This window comes from Acartia tonsa, chromosome 10 (genome assembly GCF_053477335.1).
Source record: "Acartia tonsa isolate MP-2025a chromosome 10, ASM5347733v1, whole genome shotgun sequence".
NCBI classification, from domain to species: Eukaryota; Metazoa; Arthropoda; class Copepoda; order Calanoida; family Acartiidae; genus Acartia; species Acartia tonsa.
In genome coordinates, this window is record NC_137269.1 from 46,540,012 (window position 1) to 46,558,224 (window position 18,213).

At 30.2% G+C, this 18,213-nt stretch overlaps 3 protein-coding genes across 3 annotated transcripts in view; all 3 read left to right on the forward strand.

Moving 5' to 3' along the window:
- Positions 1-8,384, forward strand: part of LOC145330175 (lysosomal cholesterol signaling protein-like) — a 24,719-nt gene extending 16,335 nt beyond the window's left edge. The window contains exons 19-22 of the mRNA XM_080174771.1: positions 4,054-4,185; positions 5,409-5,486; positions 5,857-5,993; positions 6,102-8,384. Of these exons, the coding sequence (XP_080030897.1) occupies positions 4,054-4,185; positions 5,409-5,486; positions 5,857-5,993; positions 6,102-6,238 (484 nt within the window). The 3' untranslated portion in view covers positions 6,239-8,384. The remainder of the gene's footprint in view (positions 1-4,053; positions 4,186-5,408; positions 5,487-5,856; positions 5,994-6,101) is intronic.
- On the forward strand, positions 8,368-17,259 carry LOC145330179 (partner of xrn-2 protein 1-like). Its single transcript, XM_080174776.1, has 7 exons — positions 8,368-8,401; positions 9,010-9,087; positions 11,012-11,044; positions 11,796-11,852; positions 12,403-12,496; positions 15,567-15,981; positions 16,131-17,259. The coding sequence occupies exons 1-6, from the start codon at positions 8,384-8,386 to the stop codon at positions 15,602-15,604; spliced, it is 318 nt and encodes a 105-aa protein (XP_080030902.1). The 5' UTR covers positions 8,368-8,383; the 3' UTR covers positions 15,605-15,981; positions 16,131-17,259.
- Positions 17,254-18,213, forward strand: part of Eogt (EGF-domain O-GlcNAc transferase) — a 32,204-nt gene continuing 31,244 nt past the window's right edge. The window contains exon 1 of the mRNA XM_080174774.1: positions 17,254-17,391. Within this exon, the coding sequence (XP_080030900.1) occupies positions 17,337-17,391 (55 nt within the window). The 5' untranslated portion in view covers positions 17,254-17,336. The remainder of the gene's footprint in view (positions 17,392-18,213) is intronic.

The window sequence follows — 18,213 nt, forward strand, 5'->3', positions numbered from 1 at the left end:
ATTTGAAGAAAACAACAATGACGGTCAGGCTTCCTTTTTGCAGGTTTTTGGCTATTTTTATATTTTTTACATTTTCCCCCATATCTTTGGTGTTTATGGTCCAATTTTCGAAATTTTTTCACTTATAGATATCAAAATTAAATTTCCTGTCATTTTAAGAAAACAACAATGAAGGTCAGACTTCCTTTTTGCAGGTTTTTGGCTATTTTTATATTTTTCACATTTTCCCCCATATCTTTGGTGTTTATGGTCCAATTTTCAAAAAATTTTCAGTTAAAAATATTAAAATTAAATTTCTGGCGTTTTAAGTAAAGAAACAATGGCGGCCAAACTGCCTTTTAGCAGGTTTTTGGCTATTTTTATATGTTTGACACATTTCCCCATATCTTTGGTATTTTTGGTTTAATTTTAAAACTTTTTTGCATTAACAGTTTCAAAGAATTTTTTCTCATTGTTATGTGCATCTAGTATGTAATTTACCTTAACCGTTTTCATCATGCAAATACAAACAAGGTTTCGTGTTTATTTTCTCCAATAAATCTATTCTTGATTTTAATAAATACACTTTAAATCTACTTCTACGTACTCCCATCCACAATTTTTTGTGCTTCGCTACTTATGGATGTTGTCATCCTTGTTTTATTTTTTACCGATCCACGTCATTATGCAAATCAAAAGAAAATCAATGAGAAAACGTTTGTTTTGCACTTTTCTCCACTTCTAAAAAAAGATTCTGATAAAATAACAATTTTTTAAGGGATTTATGCATTAATTATAATGAAAAACAGTTTAAGGTAAATTTTAATGATTTTTCTTAATAAGAAATAATTGAAAAAAAGAAATTCTATCCTTATCACTTTAGAGGACAGCTGCTGACCCCCAGTCTTATGGATGAAGCTAAATACACGTTAAAGATAAAAATTACTTTGAAAAGTATACAAAAATGTTTTTTGATGTGTTAAAAAAATCCATTTTAAAATCTTGATTTTGAGGATGATGGCCTTTAAGATGCTCTTACTGGTGGTGAAGGTGAGCTAAATGTTATCTAAGTACATGACCATTACAATAACTTGTCTATTAACCTATGTACCATTTTTTGTAGTCATAGCAGCCTCCAGTGGAGCCTCTCGACATGAAATATAACCATTATCTAAAAACTACATTATATACTTTATGAATTTTAGTAATTAAACTTGCATTTTTTTTCTTTTTTAATATTGCTTGGCTGGAGGCTGCTATGACTACAAAAATTGGACCATAGTTCAATATATAAGTTTTCATCATGGGCATGCACTTTGATAACATTTAGCTCACCATCACCACCAGTAAGAGCATCTTAAAGGCCATCATCCTCAAAATCAAGATTTTAAAATGGATTTTTTTAACACATCAAAAAACATTTTTGTATACTTTTCAGACAAATTTTTATTTTTTACATGTATTTAGCTTCATCCATAAGACTGGGGGTCGGCAGCTGTCCTCTAAAGTGATAGGGATAGAATTTCTTTTTTCAATTATTTCTTATTTAGAAAAATCATTAAAATCTACCTTAAACTGTTTTTCATTATAATTAATGCATAAATCCCTTAAAAAATTGTTATTTTATTAGAATCTTTTTTAAAAGTGGAGAAAAGGGCAAAACAAACGTTTTCTTATTGATTTTCTTTTGATTTGCATAATGAAGTGGATCGGTAAAAAATACAAAAATATAGATTTTGATTGAAATATAAGCATTTTACTTTAAACAGAATCTTTTTCTTTTATCATACGTGTTGCTTAAGCAAATAGAAACAATGTACTGTAAAGCTGTACACTTATGGTCTACCGTAGACAAAATATCCAGGAAAATGTGGATTGCATAATGAAGTGGTTCGGGGTTTACAATCAAATGATGATTAACTAAATTTCTATTTCTGTAAATTAAATTTTTGTTTGAAAAGTTTTAATACTTCTAGTTATAACTAACCAATTAAGATTTAATAAAGTTTCAAAGTTTTAAGCCTATGAATAAGAGATCATGTTTATATAAATTTGGGTACTATTATAGTTAAAAAGTCTAATGTCTCCTCCCTCCCTTAGAAAACTCCAAACTCTTCCCAGTAATTTAAAAACTTAATATGAGGATAGGGGCTAGATTATCATCTAAGGGTGAAGTCTCTTAAAGCTAGAGACTAAACCACTATTTCCACAGTAAACAAGTTCAATTTATTTGAAACTGCATATTTGGATGTACAAACTGACGAACATATTTAGGTATTTTACTTCAAAATTCAAATCATACATACTATAATAAACATAATATATACCTACATAAATATGAGTTTTAAAAAATATATTTTGTTTGTCTAAATTCTTATGAAGAACTGAAAGATATACTAAACTTAAACTGCCTGAAGGAAAACTAAATAAAGATACACATATACCAGTCTGTATATTGTAAACAAACCAGGTAAAATGAAAACTATTTCCTTTCTATCTGTTATATTACATTTTATGTATAAAACTTAAATTATAAAGGTAAATAAAAAATACTAAGTAGTGGATATGCCCCTAGAATCTAGGAGCTTAGTATTCAAAGGGACTAGAAAAATAGCCTCTCAATACTTAAATCTGAAAATTAAAAATAGTCCAAAACATTTGCAGAATTTATTTGAAGCTTTCCTAAAATAGATAACCCAATCGGTTCAGTAGTTATTTAAATCTTTAGCATCAGACAAATAAAACTGCCTTATAAAACAGTATTTAGAAAACTAGAACAAAAATGTTTCTTATCTATACAGCATGACCCTCGAAAAAGTATTTTTAAGCATCTGCAGCCCTTATTTCTCAATGAATTATAAAAAAATGCTTATGTCCTTATTCTCCATAGTATTCCACATAAGTAGATATAAAAATATTTTTTTTACCTCCATTAACACCGGAGATTTTTAGAGCTAAAGTTTTGAAAAAGTGACTGAGAAAACGAATTTTTTTTTGTTTCTCTTATTTTTTGGATGGTTATATTATGTTTTTCTGGCAACTGAATAATGAGACACAAAGAAAAACAAGTTAACTAATTATTTCTTTTTTATTCCACCAAAAAATATAAATTTTTAATGGCAAAAAATACTACTGAATGAATTGATTATTTGCAAATTTTAGGTTATTTATTAACCCTTATTTGAGAAAAGGATTAATTATGACAGTTGCTCCGCCTACTTTTCTGACATCTCAATAATTTAATAGGGGGTTAATTAAGCTTTTTAGACAAAAAAATCATTATGTTTTAATTTTATTTTCTTTATAACTTTTTTGTTATTAAAGTTAGGATTGTGAAACAAAAACAATTTTCCTGCTATATTCATAAAGATTTATTTGGTTTTTTAACCTTAAACAATTTTGCCTAATAAGTAAGTTTTTCAAAATATCATTAAACTAAAAAGACTCAAAAAATATGTGTAAAAAAATGCTTTTTACTCAAAAACTAAATTTTTTATTTCATTTTTGTATAAAGTTTCTGCTAGTAACAAAAATAAAAGGATTTCAACCTTAATTTTGCTAAAAAAGTCGTTTCATGTTAAAAGTTACTTTTTCCTCAGTCACTTTTTCAAAACTTTAGCTCTAAAAATCTCCGGTGTTAATGGAGGTAAAAAAAAAATTTATATCTACTTATGTGGAATACTATGGAGAACAAGGACATATGCACTTTTTTATAATTCATTGAGAAATAAGGGCTGCAGATGCTTAAAAATACTTTTTCGAGGGTCATGCTGTATATACTAATAAATATAGTGCAATTTCGCCTAGGTTTGTGGAACGCATAAAGAATATTACAATTTTTATAAAAAGTACCTATAGGTACCTGTTTGTGGTAGAAATTCTAAGATTTTAGGTAATTACCTATCCATTCCAATTGTAATTTATTTATTAAAATCGTTGTTTTTTTACAACTTTAAAAAAGCTAACAGTGTTTATTGAATATTTGTTTTAAATTTTGTATTCTTGGTTAAAGCCTAATTTTATTTTATTTTAATTATCTTTAGCAATCTTTTATAGACAAATTGTTTATTTTAGTATGAGTGGTATCTATCTTGAGCTGGTGTTTATTGATGGTTTCCTCAACTTTGGCCAGAGCATATTTTCCCTGGTCCTGTTTGCCATCAATGTCAAGGGACTTCAGCTTACTGTTAGGAGATGTATTAGAAGGTGAATTGTTGATTTTTATTGAAAGCCCGTAAGTAAAATTATGATAAAAGGAGTCATTTCTCACAGTTTTTTTTGTTGAAAAAAATGGCATATCTATAGTTTTCATTCTTCCACCAATTTAAATTTTTTTGATGCTTTATCGTCATTTGTATAACCCTTGGGACCTCCAAAACAGTAGTCTCTAAAAAATATTAATTTTGTGTGTGTAATTGTCAATCATACATTGGGATGTTACAGGGATGTCTGAGTCTCCTTGGTAAGAAAAGACGGTATTTTTAAAAGCGAAGCTTTTCTATAATTAGGGTCGGTCCGTCCGTCCGTACGTCCGTCCGTCCGTACGTCCGTCCGTCCGTCCGAGATAGATAGCTTTTATTCGTTAATTTAGGCATGTTAGAATTGTCCTATCGATTTCAAACTTTGCATGATGATTCCTGTAGTAGTTGGGTACGATTTAGAAAGCGTAGCAACTCTATAATCATTACAAGAATGTCCGTACGTCCATTTTAAACATGTTGATTTTTCTACTTTTTTAACAACAAATTTTCAAGTGTTTTAATTATCCGTTTGATCTGATTTTTGGTATATTGATTCCTGGGACAACAAAGAACAATATTATAAGCGAAGCAACTCTATAATCAAGTCCAAAAATGTAAGTATGTCCATAAACATTATCCTGTTTTTAAGCAGTTTTTCAACAAATTTACCTACAATTTTGATTCGACATTTATACATTTATGTTCCGATTTTTCAGTTCAGATACTATACAAGTGTTAATGTCCGTTTGTCCTACCGTTTCAGTGCTTCGCTTTTATGGATGTTGTCATCCTTGTTTTATATATTTTAAAAAGGCATCAGTTTTTATGAAAACCAATCTTATAATAAATGTTATTATTTTAGAATTGGTGATATTTATGTGAAGAACTTTAAGATGACAACCTTTATGTTAATTTGAATCTTTAAAAATAAAAGATTAATTATCAATTTACATTTGTTTTTATGAATAAGTTTTTTTTAGATGCAATACAAAATGTAAGTATGTATAACATAGTCGAGTTTGAAATGTGCTGTTCTTATTCGTCAATGGTTTCCTTTCAAGTAAGAGTAGAGGCCAATCTTAAGCTTCAGTCGGAAAGACGGACAGACATCAAGCTGCTTTGTATTAGAGTTAGTTAAGTGTCCAAGTTATAGCTGCGCTGATTATAGGAATATTGTCCTTGATTTAGATTGGTGTATGGAAGTGAGCAGATAACCCTTCCCCCTTGGGAGGACTTGGACGCAGAGGACAGGGATGTTTCTGCCAGGTATAGCTGTTTCATTCAGAGAGAGAGAGAGGGGGCGGGGCAATGCACTGTTTATTACACTAGTCCACAAAGGTTTACAGAAATGTTTTCTTATTCGTTGGCTTAACAACTTTGGAGAGTGGGACTTTTACTGAAATTTGATTGGTTGTTTTATTAAGTTGAGTGGTCAAACATTTCAACCACTAATTTTGCTCTACAGTAGGGTTAATTTTGAGTATCATCATTGGGGATGTACAAAAGTTTTAAAACCAATGGGGTTTGTCCACAAGATTGGACAAGTATTGAAAATAGGATGAGGAGTGGGGGGGGGGGGTAATCAAATCAATATTAAATTGTAATTTTCTTCATTTAAAACTCTTATATTTGTCAGGTTTATCAAGCATCACATTGAGACCTGTATGGAAGAAATCTTGCATGATATCAACCAGGGAATTAGGCGGCACAGTGCAGCTTTCTTTGGGTCAGAGTTAGTGGACTGGCTGGTAGAATATGGGTTGGCTCATACCAAACAGGAATGATAACGTTGATTTTAAAGTTTGTACAATTAGGGCGAAAAAATCAATATTTTTTGTTATTTAAAATGTACAAATCCTTAAAATGAACGTTGTTCATATGAACAGGATGCTGTTAAACTTGGTAGACATCTGCTGCGTGGCAGGGTTATAAGGCATGTAGATGATCATATTGACTTCTATGATGGCAAGTTTGTATATACCTTTCTCCCTGAGAATGCGAGACTAAGAAGCACATAGAATGAAATACATTATATGTTTAAAAATAAAATAAAAAAATGTATGTTTAAATGAATAGATTTTAAATTGCACAAAAAAAGTATTTTTTATAAATGATTATATTTATTTTATTTGGGATATCTTTAGGAAAAGAGACATAATTAAATAAATAATTATTTGGGTGTGAATTATGAAAAGACTTTTTACTAATACCTTGCCACATTTTTTTTATATAACTTTGATGATATTATATCAAAATATAACAATGAACAAGGACGTCCAAGCTTTTGTTTATAGGTGTTTAATAAAAGTTTCAAAGGTTTGCGGGAGCTGGGAAGGGGTGAGAATATTCCTTTACATTACTCCCCCACTCAGTTCCTTGGACGAAAGGACGTCTATAAACTAATTTTAGGAAATGTATTATTTTTTTTTTCTTGCTCAAAAGATAATTTCATGTATTAAATGATTAAAACCAATGGAGGCCAAAAATATATTAGTAATTTTCATTTACAGAAAAAGAATTGTACCAAAAATAAATTTGCAATCATAATTGTGATTTTTTGTTGATTTTATATTTTTCTGTTTTAAAGAAAAAAATATGTTGATAATTATTGAAAATTATATTATTTTAACTTGTTCTGAGTTTATTGATGTGAAAACGAATTAATATCATGCACTTGCCTTATAGTTATAAGGATAAAAATTTAACTTTATTGTTGCTGTATAGATGTATCATGTATATAAAGTTTCAAAAATCTTGTCTCAAATTTATATGACTTTCTTTAAAATACAGTTTTGGATTACTTACAAAATATCTACTTTATATATTTTTTTTCTATTATGCTTGATATAATTAAATTATCTAGTTATAACTGTTTTATATACCATAGTAAAAAGATTAATGAAAACATTTTTATTCATAATATTTTTAAAAAAATAAGGAGAGGTTTTTGCATCTGACTTCAGCTTTTATAATCATAAAAATTTACTTTAAAATATTAGATCAGAGCTGGATCTTTAAATCATTTTAGAGCTGAGCCAGATCGGGGTGAGCCAACTTTTCACCAATGAAAGCACAGCATTTTATGAAATGCCGCGCTGTGATTAGCTGAAATTCGGCTCACCCCGATCTGGCTCACCACTAAAATGATTTAAAGATCCTGCTTAGTTAAAGAAGAAAAAAATTTTGACTGAAGGCATAATAATCTATTTTTGTAGATAGAGTAACACTCCCAAATAGATCTAGAACATTGTAAAATTTTGCATTTACAAAATTTTAGAATTTAAAGACAACATAGTTATATTTTTTTGTAGATGATATATTCTGTAAATTGCATAGTGCAGATATATTTGTAACTTGTAATATTTAGTCACAAACTTAAACTTTCTAATATTTGAGCTTTATTTAGTCACAGTTTCCTAAATTACACTTAACCGGTGAACGCATATCTATACTTTTTGAAAATTATTTTAATTTTAAAGGATATTCAATTTAAAATATGCGGATTTTTGAAACCAGTTTCTGAATTTATAATAATAATGCTTAATGGGATAGTTCCATAAAGTGCATATGAAGAATAGGTAACTAATTGTCATTCAGTTTTTTTTTATATATAGAACCTGGTAATTATAACATATGTTAGTTATAAGAATAATGTAAAACAACAAACATTTACCTCGTTGTTTTTGAGGATTGTAGATATTACCATTTGATAATATTTACAGTAAGCATTACTTAAGAATTGGGACACCTGCCACACTTATTTAGGGATAGGTACAAAAGTTTAGCTCAGCATATAAAGGCATTATGTGCTTGAAAGTAGAGCCTGTGCTGGCACTAGTGGAATTACATTAAGGATCTTGTCCTACTCCATGACTTCTTAGGACCAAACACTAGGTTACTGTGATTACACACTCACACACAGGTATTACACATAAAACTATTTTGTCATGCCCTTCTTGGAACTAACCATACCATGTATAATAAATGTATCTGATATTTATCTTATATTATATATACCTATAAAAATAAAATCGCCTTATTATAAAAATGTAACCTAGTTTATATAATGTTAATCAATATAATATGTATATATTTATGACTAATTATGTTCATCATAATTTGTTATTGCCAAAATTTCATTTAAATTGCATATTTCAGACAAAATGGCGGGAGAGAGCTTAGTAAGTTTATTTGATTATGATTAGTTTTTATTCTAATTTCACAGATACTTTCACACAAACTGCCGGTTGAGCACTGATAACTTGCCCTTCACAATATGTAGTTAGTTTTTTTAGTCTAAACGTGCGGGTTAACTATAGTCTATAACCTCCCCCCCCCCTCCCCCACCTTATTTTAAATTTATTTCAAAATAAGGGGGGGGATTGGGTTATCAGGGCTTACTAGTGTACTTTAAATGCAAATGCCGTTTCCATTCTTTAATTCTCCTATTTTCTTATTTCTTTTATAAAAGACGGCTTAGTCTTGCAGATTGTAATAATGAACCGGCATTATTCGTGGTAATTTTTTGCCTGATACAAAATTATATTCAATGCTTTTGTTTAAACATTTACTATATTATATATTACACCTATCTCTTTTAAACATTGATTTATATTATGTATGATAGATCAATTTAATTTTTTGTTTAATTGAACCCACCTCTGACAGATCTAAACATTAATATTAGCTTTTCTCCATTGGACCGGAGAGTTTTTTTATTAGAAATAATATTATAGGTTAATTTCTGTCGGGGGTAAGTGGGTTAGATTAATTTTTTTTATATTTGTAGTCTGATTGGGATATAGAGAAGTACCACAGCCCTCACGAGCCTGCTCATCATTGGGAATTAAAGAAAGAATTCATGCTCAGGAATTTTTCAATACCTTTGATTTGAATGCCATAGAGGACTAGGTATAACAAATTAACTTCAACATGCATATTAACTTAATAAGATAAATATTTCTTGTAAAAATGAGTCTAAGTTTAGGTGGAGAAAAGATGGCTGATATTTTTAAAGCTACTATTTTTTAAAGTGTTTATTTTGATTTCATTAGCATTTCTCTGAGTTATTATGAATTATTTAACCCTTACAGATCGGGGGGGGGGCTCCAAGAGCCCCCCCCTCTAGTTTTTTCAATCTCATTTTTTTTGTAGGTAAGATGGAGTGCTGTGACTTCATGACTTTTTAAGTTTAGTAATTATACGTCGGCAAGAGTTGATTTTATTAGGATATCTGGTCTGTGTCGGTCGTGGTGTCCGGTCAAAGTCGGTTGGGTAGCACCAAAATTAGAAAAAAATTCTTAAAAAATCTTAATTTCTACATTATGACTTTTGTGTATAAGGAGAAACCTAAAATTTTTTTGGTGAATACTTAGATATCAATGACCTTCTGAGAAAAAATGTGTTATGACTGTTTGACCGCTCCCTGACCGACTTTATGACCGATTTTTGTCCGGCTTTTACTACAGACATATATCATGAATATCGTGGCTTCTATTACAGCTAGAGTCCTATAAATTTTTTTGGTAAATCCTTGAGCAACATCAAACAGATAAAAATATTAATCGGCGCCGCCAACCGCCGTTTTACCGCCGTAACCGCCGAAAATGGCGGTTTCCGTTATTTGCCGTTTTTTGGCGATGATCAGAAAAAGTATTTTTTTTTGTTATGAAAAATAAAAGTTCGTCCTAAAATTTGGTCATCCTAGCTGCAAAATTGGCCGCTCTACAGCTGTTTTAAAATTTAGCGGCTGGCCGCTAAAAAGCGGCTAAGGAGCGGCCTGGCTGCTATGACTAGAAAAAGTAATTTTCTCTAAAAATACACATGAACCACCAGAAAAAAATTTTACGTCTTTATCTGTAACAGGAGCCGAGATAGAGGGGGGGGCTCTTGGAGCCCCCCCCCCCGATCTATTAAGGTGGGAATTGGGGCCCGAGCTGTAAGGGTTAATTTTAATAGATTTAGATTAACATATAATGAAAAGATTTTAATTCTTAGGTCATCAAAATTCAAGAATTCCGTACATTGTTATGAAATCGCATCCTCTTCGAGAGCAAATATTTTTATAGAATTTTTAAATCTAAAACATGGATGACAACATTCATAGAATTCATTCTAATTTTTTCAGCACAACTTAAAAATATTTTTTTTGTCTTCAATTATTGAATTGCTTTATGTCTAAACTTTCAATTCAGTATGATGAAAGTATCATGTTGTATAATCACAAAACATAAAATCCGGTTTTGACGTACTTACTGACTTACCATAACATTAACTATTGATATGCTTTGTTTAAAAATACTCAGGGAGTAAGGGAGGGTACAATGGGCAATTAATTCGTTTAAAAAGTTTTCGCTGAAAGGCCATGAAATCCAGATTTATCCAGAAAATTTGAAGAAAATTGTAAAGGGTATGTTAATTAAATTTAAAAAACTATGAAACAAGAAAAAAGTTCTAAGAAAAAAACATTCATTTGAAAAATAGATTACCAGTACATTAGGTGACCATTCTGTAATTAATTACTAGAAAAATCGTCCCTGGAACTCGTTTACCCCATATTCCTAATTTTTAAAACCAGCCTTCTCATAACAAATGTTTCTGTCTGCTATATTCAAAACTAACTCAGCGAGTTAGTGGCAATGATGCGCTAGTGCCCAAAGTCGGTCAGAACCGGCTGAATTCTTGCACATTCCCTTTAAGTCTGAGACTCCTAAAAATTGAATATTCGATCCATTGTCCCCTCCCTTACTTCCTGAAAATACTGAAGGTATTGATTATCTTTTCTTTTGAATAGAAACAAAGACAAGTACGACGAACAGCAGATGGTAAGATTTTATAAATATTTGGAGGTTGCTAAGTTTAATTTTTACACCGAATTCAATTTTTTAACAAGGATATATTTTTAAAAGCGAATATCATAAGGTAATAAAGACAATGAGACGATATTTTTTAAAAATAAATAATTTATAATATATGGTAAATTAAACACGCTGGATTATGGAAAGAAAACGAAGTAGTGAGTCTCGTTGTATTTTCACAGTAGCTTTTTTCCTATTTCTTGTCCCTGTGGGGGGCTCTAGCCATACGAAGCCAATTTCCATACCCTGAAGGGCAATCACTAACATTTACATAACCTAACCTAAGATAAATTATCAAAAGCTATTGTAAAAAAACGACTTAACCCGATACTTTATTTTCTTTCTATGATCCAACTGCTTATAATAGTACAAATGTAAATTGAAAATTTATGGTCAGTATGATAAAAGAAATGAAAATAAGATAATTTTTTCAAAATCTATTCAAATGAAATGTAGGTCGTTCCTTGTACTTTATACTATGGAATTTTGGTTCATGGAAAGAAACCGAAGTAGCTGGTTTCTTTGTATTTTCAAAGTAGCTTTTCTCCTATATTTAGCCCCTGCGGAGGGCTTTCACCCTACGGGACAATCATTAATATTTACCTAACCAAAATATTTAAAGCTACTGTGACAATACTACGAAACCCGCTACTTTGTTTTCTTTTCATGATCCGAATTTTTTTTTATTATAAATCTATTAATTTCTTAATATGTTAAGGCTTGTTTGGCACAGACCCTAGGAAATGTTGAGTTTATGGGCTGCCAATATCCTCAGGTGAATATTTTATCCATTTCTTTATATCTCATTTTTCAGATGGTGTCTTACAGTTGGTTCTTTTTTCTATACGATTAAAAACAATTAAATCTTTTAATTTACCACAATTTTTTGGCCAGTCCAATTACCTATTGACCTAAGATGTGTGAAATGTTTAAAAATGAAATTTTCCAACCCCTCGTGGAGTGCATATTTAAAATATAACTTCTGAATATTTTAATCAATGTTATAAGTTAAAGTATTTGTTACAATACATTTATTGTTGTCTTTTGGGGCCTTTGAGTCATTTTAAAGACAAATAACAATCCTGCTTTAATTCTAAAATAGCCAATAATTATATTAATATTTCGTTTTCGCGCATTTGCGTGTACTGCGAGTTACTGTTCATTATTAAATTTTCGCTACTGTCTGTTTTTTGTAGGCGTTCTTAAAACGTTTATAAAGATCTAGAAACTTTTGCTGATTTTTCAGCAGTTTAGCCACTAGCAGCACCCCATAAAAGGTCTTTTTTTGTGTTTCCAAATTATTTATCAATATTTTATTTGTTCAGGATACAATGGACTTATTACAAGAATTGAGCACAGGTCTTCTCATTGACTTCAGAGAGAAACAGAAAGGAAAATTACAGAGGACCTTCGTATCAGGTTAGTTATATGATACTCAGGGAAAAGGGAATGTGATTCTGACAAACAATTCTAATGGAAAATTTCCCCACAACCCCCTTCCCCTTTTCCTCCCCTTCTTATTCTTCAATTACATGAAAAAACAAAACATACTTCCACCTTACTTTCGTGATTTTTTGTAGAATTGATTGTTAGAATAGCTAGTAGCTACCCCTGATGATACTTAAGATCATGGACAGAAAATGAAGTAGCGGAATTTAAACTAGCTTTTGATAGGTTAGGTAAATGCTAATGATTGCCCCGCAGGGTTAGAGCCTCCCGCGGGTACTAGAAATTGGAGAAAATCCACTGTAAAAAATATGACAAAACACGCTTCTTCGTTTTCTTTCCATGATCCGATACTTATTAGTACCTAATTGGTATTTAGTTTTGGATGGGATTATGTTTGTCTTGTATGCTACTCTGGTTCTTGGATTATAACTTTCAGTAGTAACTTGTGGCACGTCACACCTTCAAGGCAAGGTGTTTCGTCTTCTATTTTTTTTATGAGCACTTTTGTTTAATTGGAAGATTTTTATCATTAAAATTAGAAGATTTAAGATTTTTATCATAAAAATTGGAAGACTTTCATGCAATTATTTCATTACATTTTTACAAAAAAATTAATTTTCTGCTTATTCTCGTAATTGTGTCGTTTATAAATTATAATCTATTTAAAGAAATCATTTTATTCATTTGATAAATACAGATATAATGTTAGACCATTTGCAGCTTTAGACCTTCTAGTATTACGATTTTCTAAATGTTGGTCTTTTGTAGCAACGCCTAGTTGGTCTTTTGTAGAATTGGTCTTTTGTAGCAACGCTGACAAAAAAAGATTTCAAATATATAACATTTTGGGGGCTGATGATGGGGAAAGTAAATTCTGCGTTCAAACAAAAAGAATGTAATAATTCCTATTCTTTGATATGATATTTTAGTTAAATATTTAGCACTAAGTAAAAGCCTTTCAAACAGTCTGGTCATTTTAATGATATTCATAAATATGATTCCTATCACAGATATTTTAAAACTCCTCCCTTTATCCCCAAATTTTTATGCAACCAGTAGATTTCCTAACGCAGTGATTTTCCCGCATTTTTCCTCATCTTGTGAACATTGATTTTCATATTTTTCAAGTTCAAAGTATTGTGAGAATACTTAAGCTGTGTAGTTACTCAGTAACTAGGGTATGTACGTACGTCCTTCCATCCATATTTACGTCACAAGACTAAAGTATTTTTTTTTCTCAAATGGAACATCTTTCTGATTCTTGAAATTAAAAAAAAACTATATAAGAAAATATTTTATTAGTGATTTATTGGATTTACCCACAAAAATCAAATTACTTTTAGTATCTACACATATTTATTATTAGTCCTTTTTATTCCAGTCATTGAGCAATTCTGTTATTTATTAGCGTGTCATTTTACTGCTACAATTATGTTTAAACTTTAAATAATTTTATTATTTCTATTGTCGCGCTACTTCTGAGGTGAATTCTTAAAAAAACTTTTGCCTCACTAAAGTTTTAGTGAGGCAAAATTATCCCCTCTGATATTTTTTAAAGAATTCATGGTCCAGCCAGACCTTAAGTTTTTGTCTAAAAATTGCACGTTTTTATTTTTCCAATAATGTTTTAATATTTTTCTTTCATGTTGAAATTGTCAAAATTTCATTATTTTACCTAAACAAATATTCTCTAAAATAAAATACATAAGGTAAAGTACAAACTTATCATTTTGTTTAATATTATTAATAACACATCAAAACGTAGAATATTTTGTTACAGCTACCACTATTGCTATTGGGGAAGGGGAGAGTTAGAGTATTTTCTTTACTGCTACTTTGTCAGGCACCTTCTAATGATTTCAATATATGCGAAAACATTAATATTTTTATTGTCATTTAAGCCTGATGCAAATTTCAATTTATTAGAGAGCATGAAAAGATGGTGTAACATCTAAGTAATGATATTTTCATTGTTTGAAGCATTTTTTACAGTTTAATGACTATTTTTAGAAAAGAAACTTTTCTATAATTAGAGTCGGTCCGTACGTTCATCCGTCCGTACGTCCGTCCGTGACGGATAGCTACTAGCTAACACTCTACTAGCGTTAATGTTCGTCTGTTATACCATTTCAGAGCTTCGCTTTTTTGGATGTTGTTATCCATGTTTTTTTTTAAATGTGAAGATGTTATTTTGTAGAAGATGTATTATTCAAATTATTCAAAAGTAAACATATAGGAAGAAAATATTCATCTTTAAAATAATAGGAATAAAAGGATATTTATACAAAAAATCGGTAATAGTCCCTTTCGTGGCAACGCCTCTTAAGGGGCGATTCGTCGTATTTATGAAATTACTTTTTATAGGTTATTTTAGGTTAGGTTAGGTTATATTGGGTTAGGTGATTGCCCCACAGGGTAAGGCAATTGGCCCATCAGGGGCTAGAAATATGAGAAAAGCTACTGTGAAAAATACGAAGAATCACCCCTTAAGGTGCGTTGCCACTATACTCAAAAAATCTTCTAAGCCATACTGAGAAATTATGTATCCTATCGTAGTATGTACAATTTTATACGAATAATAAAATAAGAAAACATAACACCATTTTTGTCAGTCCATGCCTTCGGCCAATCGGGTATAACAAAACTATAATTAATCTCTAATTTCACCTTACTATCTGCGGAATGCTGTCTAAAATACGATGCGATAAATAACTATTATACTGTGTTGCCTGTTGGTATACTCAAACCATCTTACGCTTAAACTGTAAGCGATTTTACTACTCACCTTCATCCTACTCCCTTGAAATGTAATCTTTTGGATCATGGAAAGAAAACCAAGTAGCGGGTTTCGTCGTATTTTCAAAATACAATTTCTCCTACTCATTAACATTTACCTAATTTAAAATAACCTATCAAAAGCTACTGTGAAAATACGACGAAACCATTTTTTACTTTATTTTCTTTTCATGATCCAATCTTTTTCTCATCAACCTCATCCTTTCTGCCTGGAGCCTACATGATATCTGTTGAAATTTTGCAGGTGCTGATGCTGCCAACAGGAAGGTAAACCGGAAATAGAATCTCCCTCAACCAGGAAATGGAATTACCCGGGCCCGTGGTTTGTGCGCTGTGTACTTCCTTCTTCATATTACAAATACCAAATATGATTCTTTCTGTTTCTGCTTTTCACTTTGTACCTGTATGTAACCAGGGATAGAGACATAGCTAATAATTAGTTTCAATTTATACGGCTTTTTCAACAACTTTAACTAACTATTTTACTTTTGTCTCAAACAATTTTTCCGCCGTAAATATTTTGTAATGAAAAAAACTCCTATTCTCTGCAATTTGAAATACTGATATATTTGTCATTGTTCTTTATCAGCCTCTAAAAATCACATTTGATATTGAATTGAATAATATGTATCTTATAATCGAATTTACTCTTGTTGCCAGTAGGTTAACCCCCCCCCCTCCCCACACCTCTTTTTCACGCTTAAATTATGAGCTCAATAACCCTAAAGAAAACAAAGCAATAAAATATATTAAGTTTATCAAGAGGGGGAGGGGGGGGGGGAGAATATTTTACTGACGACGATTTAAGCGATGTTGCCATTTTTTTTCTTCATTTTTTGTACTTTTACATATGCGAATATACAACTCAAGTTAAATTGAACTGAAACTAAACAGTTTCATGAATAATTTATAATATTTGAACGAGATGAAATTGTTTTTTAAACATTGTTATTTTTTTCTTTTTATTTATTAACTTTTGTTATATGTTACTTTATTGTTTTTTTAAGTTTGACTTTTATTGGTATTAAAAAGTATTGAAGTATTAAATATTCATGGTTTCACTCAAAGTTGAAATTAAAAGGGAGTACTCACACCTCTAAATGTCAAACCTATCAGGGAGAGAGGGGACATTGGGCTGTTAATTACACCAGTCCCCAAAGTTTGGGGACTTATACTGAATTATGATTGGTTGGTTTATTAAGTTGAGTGTTCAAACTTTTTAACCACCAATTTTCATCTACTTAAAGGGTAATTTTGTGTTTCATCATTGGGGATGTTGTACATCAATTAATTGTCCATTGTCTTATCCCTTTAGATCCCTAAAAACCTTTGTTGAAAATAACTTAAATTTTTTAATAAGTAAGTTTCATGGAGAAATGCGGTGATTAAATTTGCAAACATTTGTTTTCCTAAGGAATAATTTTACACACTATGAATTGGAGGAAGAATTAAATTATCATTCATTATCATATCCATGAAAAGATTGCATTTATGTAATACCCGGGGATCTAAAGGGATAACAATGGCTGATAAATAAAATTGATGTACTTCTCCAATGATGATACAAAAAATTACCTTTATAGATTACAATTAGTGGTTAAAATGTTATGACACTCAACTAACCTAAAAATCAAAATTCAATAAAAAGTCCCCAAAGTTGTTAACTCAAGGAATAAGAAAAAATAAATATAAAACTTTGGGGACTTTTGTAATAAACAGTCCATGTCCTCTTCTTCCCTGGCATTACCTTAACATTGTTTGCAACTGTAATGCTTATTGCTATTTTCATTTCTCTACATCAATTGGTAATTATTGCTTTTATTTGTTTTTAAGTAGTTTTTTATTACATGGAAAATGGTTAAGTGTTTTTTTATACTTAGAAATATGTTTGTAAACTGATTTTGAAATCATCAGAACCTTATATTTTTTTCAGAAAATTTACAAAATGTTTCGATGGGATGTTTAATTCAGAGTTAAATTGACTTAAGTCAAAATATTTGTTTAAAAATTTAAAATGGATCAATTTCTTATTTGTCATCTGTCCATCTTCCTTTGTGTTACAGCCTCAGGTATGATACTGTTCACATTAAAATAGTAGGTAAGTAATAATAAAAATCTACCTAGCAACCTTCGTTTTAATTTAGTTCCATTAAAATAGCATTTCAATGTTGCCTACTTAATTCTGCTGTTTCAAGCATTACAGGGACACGTAAAATTCTGAGATAATAAATAATTTAGGATATAGCTTACATATACAGGGTGAGTCAGAAAAAACTGAGTTTTCCGATTTTCTGATACAACCAGTAGGAATATGGAAAAAACAATTATAGGTTCTTGTTCTCTATAAAAATATACATTAAACTTAGAAAAGGTGTTTTTGAATATCTCTGAAAACAACGGCGCTTTTTAGAGCATAAAGATTTCAAAAAGTGTGTGTGATGACTTTTTCGGCCATTATTTTGTACTTTTTAGGTAGATTTACTTATAATAAAAAATGTCTACCATTCTAAAAAGATAAACAAACATATTTTTTGATTACTTTTATTCAACAGATTGTAAATATTTAACATCTTAAAAATATAATTTATTTGAATTAAATTATCACATTATAAATCAAACGTTTTGTTATAATCTATTGTTAAGATATAATACCCCATGACCAGAAATATTTCATCTTGTTACCTAAATTCCTCCCCCCTCATTTCCTCTATATTTGGTGCAAGACTGGATTTAATCTCCAAAATCTCCGCCCCCTTTTGACAAATTATACTTGTGTGTTATAATCCATCATAATAACTTCATTTAAATAGGGTAGGGTTTCTAAAAGGCATTTTTATTTTTAAAATTCAAACCTTGATAACTTTTTTATCTTAAGAGATTTTTTTGTTAAA

Excerpts from the sequence above, each read along its gene's own strand:
- LOC145330179 (XM_080174776.1), top strand. Across the intron at positions 9,088-11,011 it reads TAAAGAAAGAATTCATGCTC|AGAAACAAAGACAAGTACGA; the intron begins AGGAATTTTTCA and ends TTTCTTTTGAAT. Across the intron at positions 12,497-15,566 it reads ACAGAGGACCTTCGTATCAG|GTGCTGATGCTGCCAACAGG; the intron begins GTTAGTTATATG and ends GAAATTTTGCAG.